We start from the raw sequence: 18,661 nt of genomic DNA, 5'->3' as shown, positions 1-18,661 counted from the left end.
CATGTGATATCCTGTATAATAATACACATGAAAAAATTACTCGATTCTGATTGGCTAAGAGCAGTGCAGTTCAAGTGTAACACCAGTGCAAATTACACATCAAAATTCTGGATTATGATTGACTGAAAGATAATAGGAATTTTTCTAAGAAAATGATATCAGGTAAAATGATGACAAAAATTTTGTGTTGAAACTTTGAAAAAAGTTTTCTCAAATAAGAAAAAATGGCTCCAAGAAAGATCTTCCGGCACTTCCTCCGCACGAATTTTTTCATGTTTATATTATTAATAAGTAATTCTACGGTTTTTCTCGTTCAATTTGGAGTTAATTTGCACTTGTGAGTTTTTCAAAAAGCTGAAATTACACTCGCCGAAGCGGCTCGTGCAATTTCAGCTTTTTGAAAAACTCACTCGTGCAAATTAATTCCAAATTGAACTCGAAACCGTATGATTACCTATACTTATATAAATTGAAATAAAAACAGAACAGGAAAATAATGACAGACAGCTGTTAGTTTAACGTCCCTGGTGACATTTTTTTTTTTTTCAGTAAAAGTACACAATAACAAGGTAAAGTCATACTTTATAACCCATCTGCCATTCAGAGGGAAGATATCTACAAAATAATGCTGTCACACCTCACTGAAGCTTCACCCAGTAAGTACAATTTTTTTTACTTTTTTTCACTGAGTAAACTCTGTTTCTACAAAGGAAATAATTAAAATGAGATTATCCCATTATACACAAAGATCAGCATCCAATAATTTTTGGTTACTTTGGGCACTATACTCTCCCATTAATATTACACAAGAAAGAACTACAGGTTACACAACAGACTGACAAGTAAACATACTGATAATATTATTAAGTTATTAAGAAGCAGTATTTAATTGAAAAATGTAATATTGAGAAGTTCAGGACAGTCCAGTGATGAAGCACCACTGATTAGAATTATAAATACAAGTATCTGAATATTTATTACGTAGCCTACATAGCAAGCATGAATTCCCGCATTTTCCCATCACCCCCAAAGCAAAATGCGAGAACAGTTGTTATGCAGGCTAATAATTACGTGTAAATTTGTGGAAACAAGGACTGATTAATTTCTTGGCAGAAATTTGTGACCAGTTTTGGCTGTAACAAGATGTGAGAAAATATTACAATCAGTGTCATTTAGAACTATCATGACAACAGTATCAGCTACGGCTATTGAATTGCCTTAACAGTGTTAAGTTATCTGAAAGGGTGTCATGCTATTACATTACCTAGCAACATCATGTACCAAGAAAGACTACTGCCTCCTACTAAACTAAGTCTTGTAGCTAAAGATGATTCATAAATTAAGAAAAGTACAGTTACAGTAGTGTGCTCAGGGGCAGCAAGGACATCTATAACTAGCAGAATTTTTATAGAACGGAAGAGAGTTTATGGTTGTATTAATTGACATATGTCGCCCGGACAGCATGTAGGTATCACTGGCTTTTCCCAATGTTCTTGAAGGAAGATACTCCACTTGTTTCATGACACCCTTATATCTATGACCATATGTGAATAAGTCATTGTCAACATTGTCTGTCACATCTACGCCACTGTCTACAGAGGTATGCCTTGCTGGGGGAATAAACTCGCAGATGTTGTCAGGTGGACTGTCATCATACTCCCTTGTAACAGTATGTCTTCGTCTCTTGCGCTTTGTCGGCATGCATAGTTTTGGGCCTTTTTTCCTGCGCTTTCTCTTCACTGCATTCAGTTCTTCCAGGCCGATTGTTACATTTGATCGAGGCTTGGGTCGATTTGTTTTTGAGTAGAACCTGTGTGTGGGAATTGTGGGCGAGGCATCAACTGCATCATCTTCAACAGTTTTGAGGTCAACTGAGATCAAGCAATCTATTTCTTCGTCGAACGTGTTTGTTGTATCAACATCCTCAGACTCCACTACAACCTTTGGTAAGGGGATGTTATCGACATCAATGAAGGAATCTGCAGGAGAAACAAGGGATGAAGTTGAGACAAGTTAGAAGAGCTTAGCATCATTTACTCGTTCCTCTGCAGGAGCTTGTTATGGACCTCTCTTATTGCTCTCTAGCAGGTGCTGCATCAGGGCAGACAGCAACTTCAATTATCACTGGAAACACTGCTACCAGACCTAAATGTAGTATGACTGTGCACACAGTATTTTCAATAATAATATTGTACTTACCTGTCATTCTACGAGCCAGCCTTTTTAACCTCTTGTCCGTTTCTCTTAAGCTGTACTTCTGTTTCTTGTCAACAGTCTTTGCTTTAGACTTGAATGCCCCGACTCCTCGCCTGAGATGCAAATGACATAGAATGTCAGACTACAAGTTAATTACTTAAGTTTACAGAATATTTGCCCACAATAATCATATTAAATCTCCCTGACTTGCTCACAATGAAAACTAGACATAAATTTGATTCAAGACATATCGCTTGGTACACAAGTTCTCGACTCTTCAATGCGCAAGAGAAAGCCAAAATTCTACCAACATGTGGGCTCGTAATGTAACTCTGCTCTGAAATTCCACACTGATGATGTGCTTTGCAATGTGTCTGTTATCATGGATGTGTCTCAAGTGGAAAAACACCTGATTGTATAACTTGGAAATATGCAACCCGTTAACAGGGCTAGGTAATGGTATCACAGGTGATGATTAAGAAAATTTTATGTTTGTTAATTAAGAACCCTAAACTTCAAATTGATTGAGCAACAGTCTGCCATTAGCAAAATCACCCCCAATACAAAGAAGGATGACTTGAAGCATGTATTATGGACACTTGATTAAACAAATTAAGCTAAATCTGAAAAAAAATTTGTCAAAGTTTTTCAAGTGTAACCAAATGTAATTCCATTTTTGTAATGTTTCTCGGTTTGCTCAATGCTCCATTTGGCTTCCTTGTGTTTCTTTTGAATTCCTATTAATAATGTTTTAAGCTGTTATTGCGATAATTCAGTTCAGGGCTGTCACCAAGGGCCGTAACCTGCAGCATCTGTTACGGCTGAGCATGCTTGATAGGCTCTTGTTGTTATGGGTGAACTTGCCTGTAGTTGCTACAGTTTGTTATGGGTGTGCAGATCAATGCTAGAGCTGAATCAAAACTTAATGACAGCTCTGGTTCAGTTTACTTAATAATTCTACAATAAGTTAGCCAACTGGTGCTAAAATTATCTTAAATCGCTTCACATAGCCCCTTAAAATAATACAGAACTTGCTGTTATAGTTACATAGTGTCAAATACCTCTCACATGTCACGCATTCACAATTGCAGTTATCATCGCCAAAGAAGTCTTCGCCATAGTAACATGTGATTTCCTCTCCTGGTTCTAGGTCTCGTAATACCTTGACACAAGCTGTGTCCCGACCTATGGACACAAACTGAAACCAAAGGAAAACAAACATGTTAGAAGAACATATACTCATTATAAGAGGAGTGAACCCAGAAGCACAAACTTGCTCACCTTGCAATTGGGACGACAGTCTGTAAAGGAAACAAGAAACAACATAAATAATTACAGTATAAAATAATAATAAAATGCTCAAGATTCAAGCAAATGTAGGACCTGGAGTAATAGGACTAGGAGAGATCTTCACTTCATGGCTGTCAACAAAAGAAAGTTATCAGCATATTGGGCAATGTTAATTGTGCACAATTCAGTTACACATAAGGAGAACCTCAGATACATACAAGGGTGTAATAAACCTTTGGAGGTAGAACAGATCGTGGAACATGTCCTTGTTTTCTGCCTTGCATTGTAGCAATAACAAAACATGTACACTATACAAATCTGAACAGTTCTTGAAGTATATGCCAAGTACTATAAGAGCTTTTTTTTTTTTTTACCATGGTTGATGTAAGCTGCAGGACCAAGCCAAAGTTGTGATAGATTCTTCCGACAAGAAAACATGATACTGAAGTCATTTTCTCCAGGACGGAGAAGCTTTTTCTCTTCTTCTTCATTCATCTCTGCTATACACCCACATAGAAATGGTAGCTTGTCACCCTTGCTCCTAAAAATAAAATACAGAAAGAATTTGCAGACAGATGTCTAGTAAGAAATAGCGGTACCAGGTGAGATAAAGACATTCAGTGAAGCATGAAGGTATCTGTGACAACCTTCGGAGCAGTAACCACCATGTTATGTCACACTGAAAACTCACCAACCCACAAACATATCACAACCAACAGTAGAAAGCAAGGTAACAAAAAGCATACAACTGCACATCCACTCACTGGGGAATACAAAGCCCACTATATGATACAACAGCACATGGCAGCCTCAAAATGTCACTGACCAGTATTGGCTTGAGTCTAATAGCCTAAATCACATTGACACACTAAAAAATAAGTATCCCCTTGACCCGTTTTACAAGGGAGGAAGCGTGGCAGAGTGGTTAAGGCACCAAAAGTTCTTGAAATCTGGAGGTCGCAGGTTCAAGTACTGTTCTGACCACTTAGCTGGAGTTGTTTCCTGGTACGCCCTTGTTCAACTCCTTGGTCACGCTTGTAAATAGCCAACTGGTCTGCCTCCCTCCAGTTGGGATTTTTAAGCCTGTTATGTTTAGTTGATGTTCTTTTTTCTTTCAGTTTAAGTAGCATGCCTGTGAACTAACTACAACCTTGGTCACAAGGGTTGTAAAAATTCATTTTATATGCATTTTGCCCCTCACCACCCCTGTGCAACATTGACAAAACACTTTCATCTAACACAAGTTTTCATTTTACCATTTTCCAACAATGAAAGGGGGAATGGGGGTGCTGGCACATATTCTCTAGGTATTATGGTTATGAGTTTACGTTTTTGGCATTTTCCAACACAATTTGTCCATGGTTGTAGGTGTAACTTTAGCACATTGACCAACATAAACAGTAGCTTTTGAACATTGAAGAAATGTACTCACCATTCACAAGTAGCCACAACTTTAGCTCCATGCTCCTCTCCAGAGTACCGATTACAAGGTACTACTTTGTAACCAGAGTTTGGATGAAATATACCAATATATCTGAAAACCTAAACCAAAAGAAATGTCAGTATTAAAAATACAAAAAGGAAAAATTAGATCCCGAATATAAGATTGGCCAATAGCTGTTGTAAAAATAACAATAATCTTGTTCGCCTAAACAGGGTTATCAATATGGGCTGTAACCTGTAACACCTGTTACCACTGATTATGTTTAATGGGCCCTTGATGTCATAAGGTGACCTTGTCAGTTGTTGAATAGATGCAGTCCACACTTAAAGAGAATAGTTCATTAGAGGTGTGAAGATTGAGGCTACAGGCGAATCAAGCCTTAATGACAGCCCTGCCTAAATGATTGTTTTCCTTTATTAATTTGGAGCTTTATGATATACTTTGTAGATCTATTAAGAATTTATATCAGATTTCATAGTTGTAAAGAGCTCATTTGAGACACCTGATGATGATTTGCCTGGATGACAAACAGTTTAAGGTTGAAAAGCAAGGAGAATTTGTATTCACATATTCCAGTTACTAGTATCATTGCCATGAAGGTATCAAGAGTGTTGCAAAGAATCCATAACATTCAGTACTCACTTATACAATAAGTTTCAATACAGAATAAAATCAAAAATATAAAGTTAGAGTGATATCTGTGAAATAAAAGCAACTTTACTTAAACTATATTTCTGCCAAAAAAACTATTTTTCATACAGTTGTGTACAATAAATTTAGAAACTTTAATCAGTTTTGATCATTAGCACTGGAGGTCGATATATAAATAATTAACAAAAATACTGAATAAGCACTCTAAATTATGATTTAATTTGTACCTATATACTACAAATTTTTGTGCTTTATGATTTCAGAGAAATCAAAAGCAAAGTCTAATATAATAATTTTCAATAGTTTTATGTCATGTTATCAAAACGTTATTGTGTAACAATCAAAAATAAAAACAAAATCGAAATTGCCCCATATAGAATAATAAGCGGAAAAGTAGACAAAGACCTTCACAACAAAACAAGCCTTCGTGAATTTAAAAAAGCAGTTCGGGCCATTAACCTAACAGATGTGTTGGATGGAAGATGCAGCTGCTATGCTTGCTCAACATAATAATAATACAACCAATTTAAGTAATCTTGAACTTATTTTTTAACTAATTAGACCTATAAAACATGGTTTTAATTATTAACTACCTATATATTTTACATAATATTAGTATTTTATATTTTATTTCCAAAAGGTCTAGATAGCAGCAGACACTTAGCTGTTGATAGGGCCTCTCACATCTTCAAACATCTTCAGAATTCTGAACGTTGTCGCTCATTGTGATCAATAGACTGCTTTCATATTTTAGATCATGCCACTACCAGCTTTCAACTCAAGATAAAGGAGGCTATCCATATTCAAAAAGAACTACCTTGCCTCAATCAGCAATTACACCATGTAAATCTACAATTATCCTTTTAATTTACACCTTTTCACGTTCTGTTGTTACTATTTGTCTTAATTAGCATTTTTGCCTACTTATTATTCAACTTGCTTTGTAATCATTCATTCAACTGAAGATGACAGAAGTTCTGTCAAAACATGTCTTATAAACTTAAAAAAGTGGTCGTTTTCCTTAAAATCTTTATATTTTATATTTGTATTTATGTTAGTGTCCCCAATTAGTTATCTTTAGCTAAATACTCCGACACTCAAATAAAGTTTATGTATGTATGTATGTAGAATGTAGACAACTTTTCATACCAATTTAAAAACTTCAAATTAAACAAACTCACAGGTTGGTCATATTAATAGCATTTTCGCCATTTATCTTTCAGATCAGCTCCCATGAGGTTCATTAGCTAATTCATCAATTCAATTCCAACAGAGGCATAAAATTGATATCAGTTTCTTAAAATACACAATGAAGAATGATTGTAAATGGGCCTTCAATATTATCGAAAAGTCAACATTTTAAGGAAAGAACCACATTTCACTCCATCTATATGACTTATCTGACGCTGTTATGGCGCAAATGAGATTACAGCAGGCAGAGCCAAACGATTAGAAAATTGATCACGAGCAAACCTGACTGGAAGCGCTAAACGAATTACCCAGCACCTACAGTATTACGTCATTTTCAACTTCCCCAATGATAAAACGGAAGTGGGAGGGATGTAGAAACTGAAATTCTCTCGAAACTCCCCGATGGAGAGGGAAAAGCCACATCTAGAACTGTTCATTCCTTGAAGACTGGCCAAGCATTTTGTATAAAAAACAAGTAGTGTAATCGATCACGCATAAATTAATAGTTGGTGCAAAGATCGATTCACAATGAGGAACACGCGTTCAGGCACATGAATTGAACACAAGCTAGCAAAGCTAGATTCAATACGAAAGCGAATTGCGAGCATGACACTTCAATTCGATGCTACTACCTTCTAAAAAGTTCAGAAAATAAAGCAAATTTATCGTTTTAAACTGCTTCCAAGCTTGTGAGTTTGTCAAACTTACGTGCTCCTTGAAAGCCGCAATTTGAGGTTTGGATTTGGTGATGAAATAGCATCGCTCCCAATCTCCAGCGTTGAACACGATTTCGTTGTAAGCTTGCTCAATATCCCCGTCCTTGCGGTATCTTTCCAGCGCTTTCCTCACAATTTCTTGATCAACTTTCAGAGGACGGAATCTCGCTGCCATTTTATGAGTCGTAAAGCCCAGCATCGTATCCAAAACCAAACTGCTAGCAATGTCGTCGCTTTCGGCGAGTTGTCTTGCCTGCGTCGGCGTTCCCGGTTTTTGCGACTCGTTGTTCATAACCATTGCTTTTTCCTTTCAACTTTCAAGCTACGATAGATCTTTCTCGTCTATCCTTTTTATCACAAGTGGGAAATACGAAGTCTTCAATTTGTTCAGTCCGTTTTAGTTGGCTACAAAACGACCACAATTTTCATATTTCCAAACTTACGCGTATCGACATCTTACCGTTATTAATTTACTAGTCACGTGACATACACAGCATGGAGGGGGATGGGCACGGGCAGTTTGACATTTGAGAATGGCGGTTACCCTAGTCTAGGCCGATTTTTGATACAAGCACCAAATTTTGTGGGATAATGTGCATTTCCATGCTGATCAATCCCTGATATAGTGCCAAGCTCAATTTTCTAATTCCAGTGTTAGCGATAATCAGAGTTTTCACTCATTACACACCCCGCGGAGTTGTTGTTCATGTTCTTTTTCGAGAATTAATTCACGTTTTTGCCTTGCGTTTTTACGTTATTAATGCACGTAAGATAAAAATTGTTATTTTTTTTAATTCAAGTGGAGGTAATTTTCCTGCTAAAAAGTATTAAATGAATGAAGCCCTTAATTTGCACAAATCTGCATTTTCTCTTGCTTCTCTTTCTCTACATCATCATCTGCAACACTTTCTCTTGGTTCGAATGGTAGGAGCGGCATCACATTCTAATTTGTTTCTATGCAATTGGATGCAAGCACGTACAGCGTACACCGTTGTTAGAAAGATAAAATGGCGAGCTTTAGCATATAAAGGAAGAAATGGGTTGATTTGGGAAAATTTAGACGAGAGAATGGAATTGCTTGGACATTTGAAAATCATTGTTCCAGTTGGCATAAACCTTGTCGAATTTGCAAGAACCAAACAGAGCCAAACTGGATCACATACTTAAAAGGAAACTGTCTCGGCCAAAGAAGCTGCAAACGTTCAGTAAGTATTTTCCAGACAGCAAAAATGTTCCATTATGTTCCTTTTGGAAGGAACCTTCCACCGACGTTGATTTAAGAGAGGCGTGTACAATGGTTGTCGACATCGATCCTGTTCCCGATCATCATCTGTTGCTCACGAGTTGTACCATTTGAATCTAAATAACATCTAAGCTAAGTATAATTGATGTGACTGCCCTTCGAGCCAAACATCACCTGGATTGTGTCTAGCAGCGAAAGTCTACCGCGCGCGACAACATGGATCACAATGGAATTGTCATGCCAATCTATAATAACTGCCAATCTACATAACAGACATATTAGTATAGCTGAGTTGATTTTTCAAAAACGAAATTATAGAACACGACAGCCGCGCACTACCGTTTTCAAGCTCTCAGACTCGAGAAAGGAGTTTTGCAAAAGGTGTGGCGGTAGAAAAGCAAGCGATAACACTCCACACGTGTTATTGACTGCTGACACCTACGTTAAAGAAGTATTACTAGTATTTGACGAAGACATAGGATGACTAGTGTTTTTACGTTTCCTTTGCGCAAAACGATGGCAATGTGATGAGTTTAGAACGCACAGCTAGCATATAATACGTAAAGAAATGCTCGATAGATCTCAGTACTATAATGCCAAAAGGAATCAATACCCCAGAATTTGTTAGCATCGGCCACCATGACCCTTGCAGGACCAACGCTATATTCCAGTAAAGCCAAAGAATGCACTCAAAAGTCAAGAGACCCCTTTACCATTATGTATAAGCTGCATGCTGCACGCAAATATACTTAAGAAAGAAATTGTTGACCGACTGCAAGCTCTTGGCATGTTGATAGGCAAGAGCAACAGTGCTATGCTTGCCATATATCAGAGCTTGCAGGAGTGGAAGATTCAGTAGTGAACGCTTAAAATACTGGGCACGGTATGCCAACCTTAAAACGGGCGATTTTACGCAGAGGCAGTCGATAAAATCGACCACATCACGTCGACGTCGTGGACAACCACTAAATGCTTTCACGGCATCCCCGTCGCACTGATCTGATAGCTCAAAGAAGCGCGTGTTTTTCTTGAATTTCCTTCCAAAATCTTTACAGCCGCTTCCAGCGGGATACGAATTTTAAACAAGAAAAACGTAGGGTTTGTAAAGGCAGTTTTTTTTTCGATTTTTTTCAAAATTTATGTCTTTTACCGCTGCAAAAAGCCTGGTCTATATCAATCAGCCAAATTTTAAGGATTTTCACGGAAGGAAATGTAAGAAAATTTACCCTCAGTTTCGCTTTTTTTGCTCATGTTGACGCGTCATAACATATCCAAAATCACTGACGTCTTCCTTCGAGCATGCGCAAATTACTTGAGCTTTCGTCCTAAGCGCGCGTGCGATCGAGCTACCTAGCCTGTGAACGCAGACGCATTTTCGACAGTCGCTTGTCTCCGCGGAAAATAACGTCTGCAAACCCGAGCCAGGAAACGATTTCTGTGACGTAGGAATTTTAAGCCAATCACACTCAAGTAGCCCCAGAACTACTGCGCGAGGTATTCGCTGCGAGGAGCACTCGAGTTTCATTCTATCATTGAATCTGATTGGTCAAGGAGAAACAAAAGTCATTACGTCACAGAAATCGTTTCCTGGCTCAGGTTCGCAGACGTTTTTTTCGGCGGAGACAAGCGACAGCTGGAAATACGTCTGCGTTCGCAGGCTACGAGCTACCATAACAAACGTGGGATTTTATCTTTCGTTTCCATGGCAACGCGTTGTTAAGGGCGACGTGCCATATGCTAAAACGGAACGAACTTGGTAAACAAGTTGGAACCATTGAAATGAAAATATTTGCTGATAAACTAGGGTAAGCAGAGAAATTTCATGAATTTTAATAAATCGTGGTTTCCATATAAACCAGTGGCGTCCAACTTGGCACTATACCTGAAAATGTTTGTATTGGTGACTGCTTTCAATTTGCCAAATTTCGTGCTTGTATCAAAATCAAGAGCACAATTTGCCTGAAATTTCGAGTTACGCCGCCGGACTACCAGCTTTACCCAGACCTTACCCACAAAATCACAGTATGAGCTAGAATGGTCGAGTTTGTAACTAAAACAACTTCTAACTAAGAGTGCCCTTCATGGTGCATGGCAAATTAGAGGAGAAATGCTATGCATCAATCAATCAATCAATCAATTGATCGATCGATCGATCGATCTATCAACAACTTTATTTTACTTCGAATGTCCTGATAGTTTATTCCCTGGCCGGCTGGCGCTGGTCTGTGGCCTCGGTTCAAGCGTACTACATCTCCGCCCAGTTTTTCAGTACCTCGTTAGAGGGTCTGGATGGGGTTGAAGGAATGTGGGTTATCAGTCAAATTTCCGGCGATTTCTCAGCTGTCAGTTAATGCTTCGACTCATTCCTCAGTTGTCAGTCCCGGGGGTACATCCTATAACGGCCTACAAGGAGAGGCTCCGCCCAAAAGGGTACCTTTTTCAGGCTTCTTGTAGATAAAAGGAATGGGGTATCACAAGCTGAGGTATGTGAAAGGGTAGGGAAATCTGTCATCTAGGTGTAACGTGAACGGAATTGATTAAATGTAAACATCTCTTCTGTCAATGTTTGATGCCATCCTGCAGTAGTAACATTAATTTCGTTCCCAGAGTTTAGAAATGGGATGAAGTAGGTAAGTAAAAGGGATACCTTTTTTCAATAACAGGTATATATTTCTGTCAAAATGGTGTACAAAAGGGTAAGGAATTGGGCTTCAGGGTGGAGCCTACCCATACAAAACCTTGTAGAGTACTCCCTCCACCTCCCCCTACCTCCCGGGCTGTCAGTAAGCCTTGGACACCTCAGATCATAACAATCAGTTAAAAATGCCTCATTTCCCACCTGACTGTTAAACGTTTGGCCAAATCTCAGCTATCATATGAACCCCATTTAGAATTCTCTGAGGGCTTGTGAAGGTTGTTGACTAGATCCAGATAATCCTAAATCTACCAGGATCTGGCACCCTTGTATTGTGTGTTCTCCCTTTGAGAAATTCAAGTGCTCTTTTCAAATTACAGATAAAATTCAATCCAGTGCCCCGCGGCATGCTATTCATTACTGTTTATACCTCCCCCTGACTAAACTGTTCCAGGTAGTTAGTTGCAGGGGGATAAACTGCAAGAAGCCCTTCTTTTTTCTTAGTCCTTCAAGCATGAAGGGTGAGAAAGAGCAAGACAATCTCGTTCCCACAGCCTGTGAATATTTGGTTATAACCAATAAAGAAATATGTCTGGGAGAAATTGGAAAGTAAGCCAACATTAGTCAAAGCTGTTACTCTCTACTCACGTTCAGAAACCGATCTTTAACCTTAACGTAGGTGCACAATCAAACCCAGATCAAGAATTTCTGGTTCTCGGAGCATACAGTAAAAGCGACCTAAAAACTACATGTACTAAATTTATGGAATCCTATTAACTCAAAAAAGTTTGATTATACGATCTACACTTTTGTTTTGTAGTTGTTCACATGCAGTCATGTCAACTACCGGTAGGTTATGACTTTGTCGTTTCATTTGGTTTAATTTTGACTCTTCCTGTAAAAAGCCAGATGAAATAAACTTTGAGAAAATCCAAAACTACTTATGTTAGCTCTTACAAGCACCATTTTCTACATATCCATCATAAAGTCCAAGATGGTAAATTTTCATTAGCCTTCAGTGTCAGTCTTCTTCTCCATCTGCGTCAGACTCATTCTGTGAAACACTATCATCGTCTTCACTCTCTGAAGATTCCCCTTTTCCCTTTTCTTCAAGGTACTTCTTCTTCAATTTTTTCTCCTCTTTCAATTGTAGCTGGATCTCTTCTTTTGTGAGATATCTTTTGTTACAACGCCTGTTAATGGATTAATTGGCATATTTTTTTTCTTTTCTTTCTTTGCTTGTCAGCTTTCCCAAGCTCGCGGCATTTGGAGCACTGTCCACCAGCATAATGAAATAACTGACATTTTGAAGAAAATGCTACATTTTCTGGCAGAATTTCATCATTGCTTAACGATCTGAAGATTCCAGCCCTGTGAGGAGTCATAGCTATAATTACACCATCTCCAGATAAACGGTAGCCTGAACACAGTTGTAAGTTTTTAGCAAACCTAATTATAGTCTCTGCTTTTGATTTAATTGGTAAATCTTGCATCACTTTCTCAATATTCAGGTGTCTTAAGTTAAGCTCGGATCCATGGGACTTAATCAAATAAGTCACATTTTGTTCCATGGATAATTCTATCACTATATATCTCTGTATAAATCCGTTGGTTGTCAAATTCCACGTCTCAGGGCATACAAAGCTTATCCTGTTTCGTCTGTCCACTATCTTGAACCAGCCCCTTGGCAGGATGAGTGAATCATCTTGAACTAACTCTTGAAATTCTTGGTTAAAATCAGGATGCGAAGCCCGTGCTTGATTTTGTTTATGAGCAACATTCAAGAAACAGCGCTTCACATTGTTCCTTAGACCTCTCTTGGCTTTCTTGACTTTTTCACCCCAGGTGTCTCCAACAACCAAAGCCAAGGAATGTGACGTCAAAGGCACTGCTATTTCTAAGCTCCCTCTCTCTCCTTTTCAGAGTGTTCTACAACATCTTTAATAGCAACCACACTACCTTCTGAAATGGTATAATTCTTCACAAGCCTAGAAAAAAAGTAAATAAACAAATATTATTCATTACTAAAAGGTTCTAAACTAATGTACCTTACTTTTACAGGGCTTGAAAAAAACTTAAATTCCATCTTGTCCTTCAGACAAGCAGCTCTGAAATTTTACTTGCCCTGACTAAGTTTCAGTTTAGTCTTTCTTTTATTTAGTTGGCAGTCAATTTGCCTGGGACCTTTCCCATTGGGCATGCAAGTGAAAGTGAAAAGTTACTTGCCCAGCAGGAAAATCTGCTTGGCCCAGATGACTGGACAGAACTTTTTTCAGTCCTCGCTTTTAGCATTCAAGGTTTCAGAAAAGCTTGAAGTTTCAAATTTAGCGAAACTGTACTCGGCCTCCACCCAACATGTACAAAAATTTAGAACTTGATTCCTTATTTAGCAGATGCTTTCTTGTCAGCCTTGACAGCTTTACAAGGCAAGATTCCAATTTGCATGCCCTAGGCTGCAGTTAGAATGTTAAATAGAGAGTGTTAAATTCGATTAGAGTGTTAAATAAGCACTTTCTATGGTGCTTCGCTTCAATGCATAGCCTCCAATCTTTGATTTCTTGCACTGAGTCTGGACAGTACCAGTTAGTCTTAAAGTAGATTAATTCACTTTTATAAGCTATTCAATCTAGAGTGTTAGCAAGAGGGCTATTAATTAAGTTGAAGTTTTGAAATATTCCAAAACATTAAACAGTGTCTATCTACAGCATGTGCTGGATAGTGTAACCTTGAAGCCGTACTAGGCAAAATATTGCACTGACCAAGTTTGAGGGACATAGTTATGCTCAAAAATTTCCAGTGGTCACACTGAAGTCATACGGCCAGATAAAAATTTTATAGACAAATGTCTGTTAGTCCAAAACAGTCCATCTAGCCTCCTGTACCACCTTAAAAACGCTACTGGATGCTTTGTAGCACAGCTACATCCTTCAAATTTGGTCAATGTAATCCTTTGTCTAGTACAGTATTTTGACATTGCTATTCACGAATTGTTCAAATTTTTATTTTCATTTTCCATGCAAACACTGTAATTTCTCAAGAGTTTTACTGCCAACCACTCTAGGAAACCATGACAAGCTTTATTGACCTTTTCCCAGGGTATTTATAGGCGGTGGAGCGCTTTCAAACATGAGGGGCTCATCGTTAAGCCAAGGGTATACCTCTACTTGTATTTTCCAAAGTGTCTCTTGCGTTGTTCGTTTGCACAAACAAACTTCCTTGCGATATCTGCGGTGTTCAATGTGTCTTTAATAGACTTATAACAATGCAGGAGGAGGCAGTTGTTTAGACGATTCTTCTTCATGATGCTTGTAAGGTAGGTTTTAGTCTTTATAGGGCTGCAGAACTGAAATATGCATTCAGAAGTCGCAGATGCCATGGGTAATGTGCAATACAATCTTAACAGTTTGTTGACCTCTCCTAGTAGCGTTTTGGTGACAGGAGGTTTGTTGAGAGCTTCGCAAATAGTTCTTATATTTGTAACCCGACGTACTTTGGGCAGTGCAGTTGTTACTGCACCATGTACGAGGTGAAGCTGGTGGTAGCCTGCAGAACAGGCGGATTAGCAGGGCAGAGAGCGAAACGCGATGCACGAGCGCGGAGCGCGAGACGAAAAACATCCGCCTGTAGTCACACCATTAGAGAGGTTAAGCATGACGTTAACGGCAGACGGCAAACGGCAAAGACAACTTCTGATTTTGAGTTCTTTTCTTCTAATCCATAAATAAAGCACACAAAAATGGAATAACGTCTCTTACTATTCATTGCAAATACATATAACTTCACTCTACTGTACTCACAGCTGAAGAGAGACGGCAAAGTTTCGTTTTTGCCGTTTATGCTCTACCGCCCCCTTGAAATTATTGGCATGAAAGAATGAGAGAGAACCATAACAATCCAATTTATTGGCGTGAAAAAGTCTCAAGTAACCAATTTACAAATGTATACATGACGCAAAACAGTCAACAGACTGAACATCTAAATTTAGCTAAATTTCAATCATGTATAAACCTAAACATCAACCTTGGGAGATGAAAAGCTCAAACAAATTCAGGATGAAAGAAACATAACTTTGACGACATAGAATGGATCTCTAAGATTTTCGACGTAACACCACAGCAGTCTCTGGCAACGCCGGACGACTAAATATGATCCGTGGTATTAAATAAACAAGCCACATAACTTAATAACACAGTTCAATCTAAGAACCGGGCCCAGAATGCAAGTAATCAACATGATAACCGACTTTCTCCCTCTAGAGCGAATAATTTAAAAGAGATACAACATACATTTCTGCGATAGAAATGAGGCAAGCCAAACCACACTCGGCACATGGCAAATTACAGAGGTGTCAAACACTACAAAGCGATAGATAACAGCTGAAACCATGCAGAGCTCTGACCTTTAATAGTCCAATTCCAACAGTTCTACTGTACTTTTAGAAAAGACACCCTGATCTGAACAACACAACAACATTAAGTGCCCTTTAGAAACAAGTGAGGAGCAAAATAAAAGGTCGAGAGGCTGGAATTTACAAGAGAATGGCAAGTAAAGAAATGTCACAAGTTGTAGGAGTCTGTGTAGGACTGTCACCCAATTTAACACGTTGTTTTTTCTCGCGTCTGATGTCACGTGGCTTAAAGCAACCAATCAGCAAAAACCGTTCGCCAGGCGAGCGGTTGGAAGAGTGTAAACAATGGTGTGACTACAGGCGGATTTTTTTCGTCCGTGCTTCGCGCTCGTGGTCGCGCTCCGCGCTCGTGTATCGCGTTTCGCTCTCTGCCTCGTTAATCCGCCTGTTCTGCAGGCTAAGCTGCTGGCCAAGCTTGCCACAGTCTATATCAGCTTTGCTTCAAAATGTGGAGGGGCTGAGCCCTCTAAAATTTTCTTTTTTGGGGGGAGGGACTACAGCCCCCCTGCCCCCCTTGCTCTGCCGCCTATGGTATTTACTCTTGCCAAAGCTTGCAGTTTGCAGCATTTTCTTCAAAAAAAAAACAAAACAAACAAACAAACAAACAAAGAAACAAACAAAATACAAAACAAAAATGCCTGACGCGAAACTTGAGCAGGTTGGGGGCCCATTTATATGGGCCCAAGACAATCCTCCCACTGAGATAACCTAGTCAAGCTAACTTTTCACTTATTTTTTCGCAAAATTAAACCGACCGTTTACATGGGGATCGCGAACCCATTTTAGGGTGCGAGATAACTGGAGTGGGCAAGTTGTCTCGCCTTGGCAGGTAGGTTTACCCTGGTAAGCGGGACAACTCTTCTTTATATAAATATGCTAGCTCGCCTGACCGGGATAACTCTGGGCGTGGCGAGTGTCGCATAATGCCTAGATTTAGGATTTACGCAGAAATTTGTATCAAAGAAGTGAAAATTAACTCGGCAAAACCCACTATGATCAAATGACCCAGAAAGAGGGATATTTGCACATTTGATTAATCAATAAGGGTCATGAAAAATCATGCAGGGTCAACTTTAGTTCGGCCTGCAGGGACAACGTTTTCAAATGTAAACGCTCGATAAAGTTGCCTCATTGGGAGGGGTAACCCGAAAACACTGACCCCCGGTCCGCGGACCCCCACAACGGACCGGGTCCGCGGACTAACCTACGGACCGGTCCATGGACTACCCCTACGGACACCCTCTACGGACCACCCTAAAATAGTGTAAAAATAATAAATAAAGATTTCACTTATGGGTTGTGTGATAGATTCAGACTCGTGTCGGTGATTTTTCGAGTGTTACACTGTGTAAATGTAACAGACTTGGTTTTTTAACACCCCACCCCCCTCCCACTCCCCCACAAAAAATGCTCAAAAGCTGTTTTCAGCGTAAGGAGATGCCGATGGTAAGAAGGAAAGTTCTTACCTTCCATTCGTAGCTCAATCTGGCTATGGAAGATATATTTTTAGGCAGTTAATTGTTGTTGTATCTGTTATTCCGCTGAGCAAATTGTGAAGCCTGGAACGAGTTCACGAACCCACGGGAGAATGGGCTGAACAAAATGGCAGAGGGGAAAGAACACAAATTCCGAGGCTTCCCGGAGGCTTCCCAGTACGCGTCTTTCGTACACTCTATGGCCACAGCAAAGGAAATGGCAATGTGTAATGATTTAAATTACACCCGAGCCTGAATCCAGGTCTGTTACATTTGTATAATGTAACGTTCGAAATTTCGCCGTCACGGGTAATCTACTAGACAACCCGTAACTGAAATATTTATTTATTATTTTTTTATATTTTGTGGGGTGGTCCGTAGAGGGGGTCCGTAGAGGGAGTCCGTGGATTGGTCCATAGGTAGTCCGCGGACCGGGGGTCAGTGTTTTCGGGTTACCCCAATTGGGAGGGCTGTCTCGAGTATCCGAGACCATGGCCCCGGCTTAGAATTAATATCGGATCAAGTTACACGCACCGCGCTGCCTACGAAAACTTCCACAGAGGATTAAGCGGCTCTGACTTGTTTCGTTTTCCACTCGAAGAATGTTCTTCCCTATCAACTTCTTCATTCTCTCTCTTTGCATTCTCCACAGCCACTGTGGTCATCGCTACATGTTAAATAAGTACCTCTCTCCTCCGCAAATCACTTCTGTTCAAAATGGCCGCCAAAAAGTAATTGGCCGAAAAGACTTATGGGAAAGCGGAACGTTGATACCAGTCCTCTCTCCCTCTTTTCGCTCTCTTGCCGCCATCTTGAAGAGTGAGCGTCACACTTTTCGACATGGTACGTTTTGAGACATCTCTTTCCAAGATTGAAGCTATTAAATAATTTTTCTTATGAAATATTGATCAGAGACAATGTACTTAGTAAGATTCACTGACGATTGCCACAGGATGGCCTACGACAGTTGTAATTCCAGTGAATGTTTGTGACAATATACGAACGTTGAATTGTGTATTCCTTTCACTAGCCGTCCCACAAAAGTTTTAAGATCAAGAGAATTTTGGGGAAGAAAATGAAGCAGAACAGGCCCATCCCACAGTGGGTAAGGCTAAGGACTGGAAATACCATAAGGTGAGCTTGTAAAATGAAATAGTTGAAGTTGGAGACTCGTGTTGTTTTGGTGTTTCTTCATCAAAGCATCAAGAATTATAAGCTTAAATATCTAATTTCTTCTCTTGACAAGATCGTCGTTTTTTACTCTAAATTTTCACAATGAAAATGATACGAAATGGCTTTCATTGTCATTCTCCAAAGGACTATTTTAATCAAGATAAGCCCAGTTGAAATACATACATATGTAAGCTTACTTTATTGAGCATTCCCATTGGGGCTTTTCAGGAGCAATAACT

The 18,661-nt window shown here is 39.3% G+C and overlaps 1 protein-coding gene and 1 long non-coding RNA gene across 2 annotated transcripts in view; one reads left to right on the top strand and one right to left on the bottom strand.

The window, feature by feature from the left end:
• Window positions 1–510: 510 nt before the first annotated feature.
• Window positions 511–7,969, bottom strand: LOC110042859 (histone-lysine N-methyltransferase KMT5B-like). Its single transcript, XM_020748241.2, has 7 exons — window positions 7,481–7,969; window positions 4,919–5,028; window positions 3,861–4,027; window positions 3,478–3,497; window positions 3,258–3,394; window positions 2,200–2,309; window positions 511–1,979 (listed from the first exon to the last, which is right to left on the bottom strand). The coding sequence occupies exons 1-7, from the start codon at window positions 7,784–7,786 to the stop codon at window positions 1,369–1,371; spliced, it is 1,461 nt and encodes a 486-aa protein (XP_020603900.1). The 5' UTR covers window positions 7,787–7,969; the 3' UTR covers window positions 511–1,368.
• A 10,036-nt stretch (window positions 7,970–18,005) lies between these two features.
• LOC149111771 (uncharacterized) overlaps window positions 18,006–18,661 on the top strand; it is a 1,247-nt gene continuing 591 nt past the window's right edge. The window contains exons 1-2 of the long non-coding RNA XR_016207127.1: window positions 18,006–18,092; window positions 18,280–18,383. This is a non-coding gene — a long non-coding RNA (uncharacterized LOC149111771). The remainder of the gene's footprint in view (window positions 18,093–18,279; window positions 18,384–18,661) is intronic.

This window comes from Orbicella faveolata, unplaced genomic scaffold (assembly GCF_042242905.1).
Source record: "Orbicella faveolata isolate gen_17 unplaced genomic scaffold, um_ofav_v1 contig_2, whole genome shotgun sequence".
Taxonomy (NCBI): Eukaryota; Metazoa; Cnidaria; class Anthozoa; order Scleractinia; family Merulinidae; genus Orbicella; species Orbicella faveolata.
The sequence above is the reverse complement of the archived record's forward strand: the minus strand, read 5'-3'. Positions and strand labels throughout refer to the sequence as shown.

Excerpts from the sequence above, each read along its gene's own strand:
- LOC110042859 (XM_020748241.2), bottom strand. The coding sequence starts at position 7,786 with ATGGTTATGAACAACGAGTCGCAAAAACCGGGAACGCCGACGCAGGCA. Across the intron at positions 4,028-4,918 it reads GTTGTGGCTACTTGTGAATG|GAGCAAGGGTGACAAGCTAC; the intron begins GTGAGTACATTT and ends TTTTATTTTTAG. Across the intron at positions 2,310-3,257 it reads GAATGCGTGACATGTGAGAG|GCGAGGAGTCGGGGCATTCA; the intron begins GTATTTGACACT and ends TTTGCATCTCAG.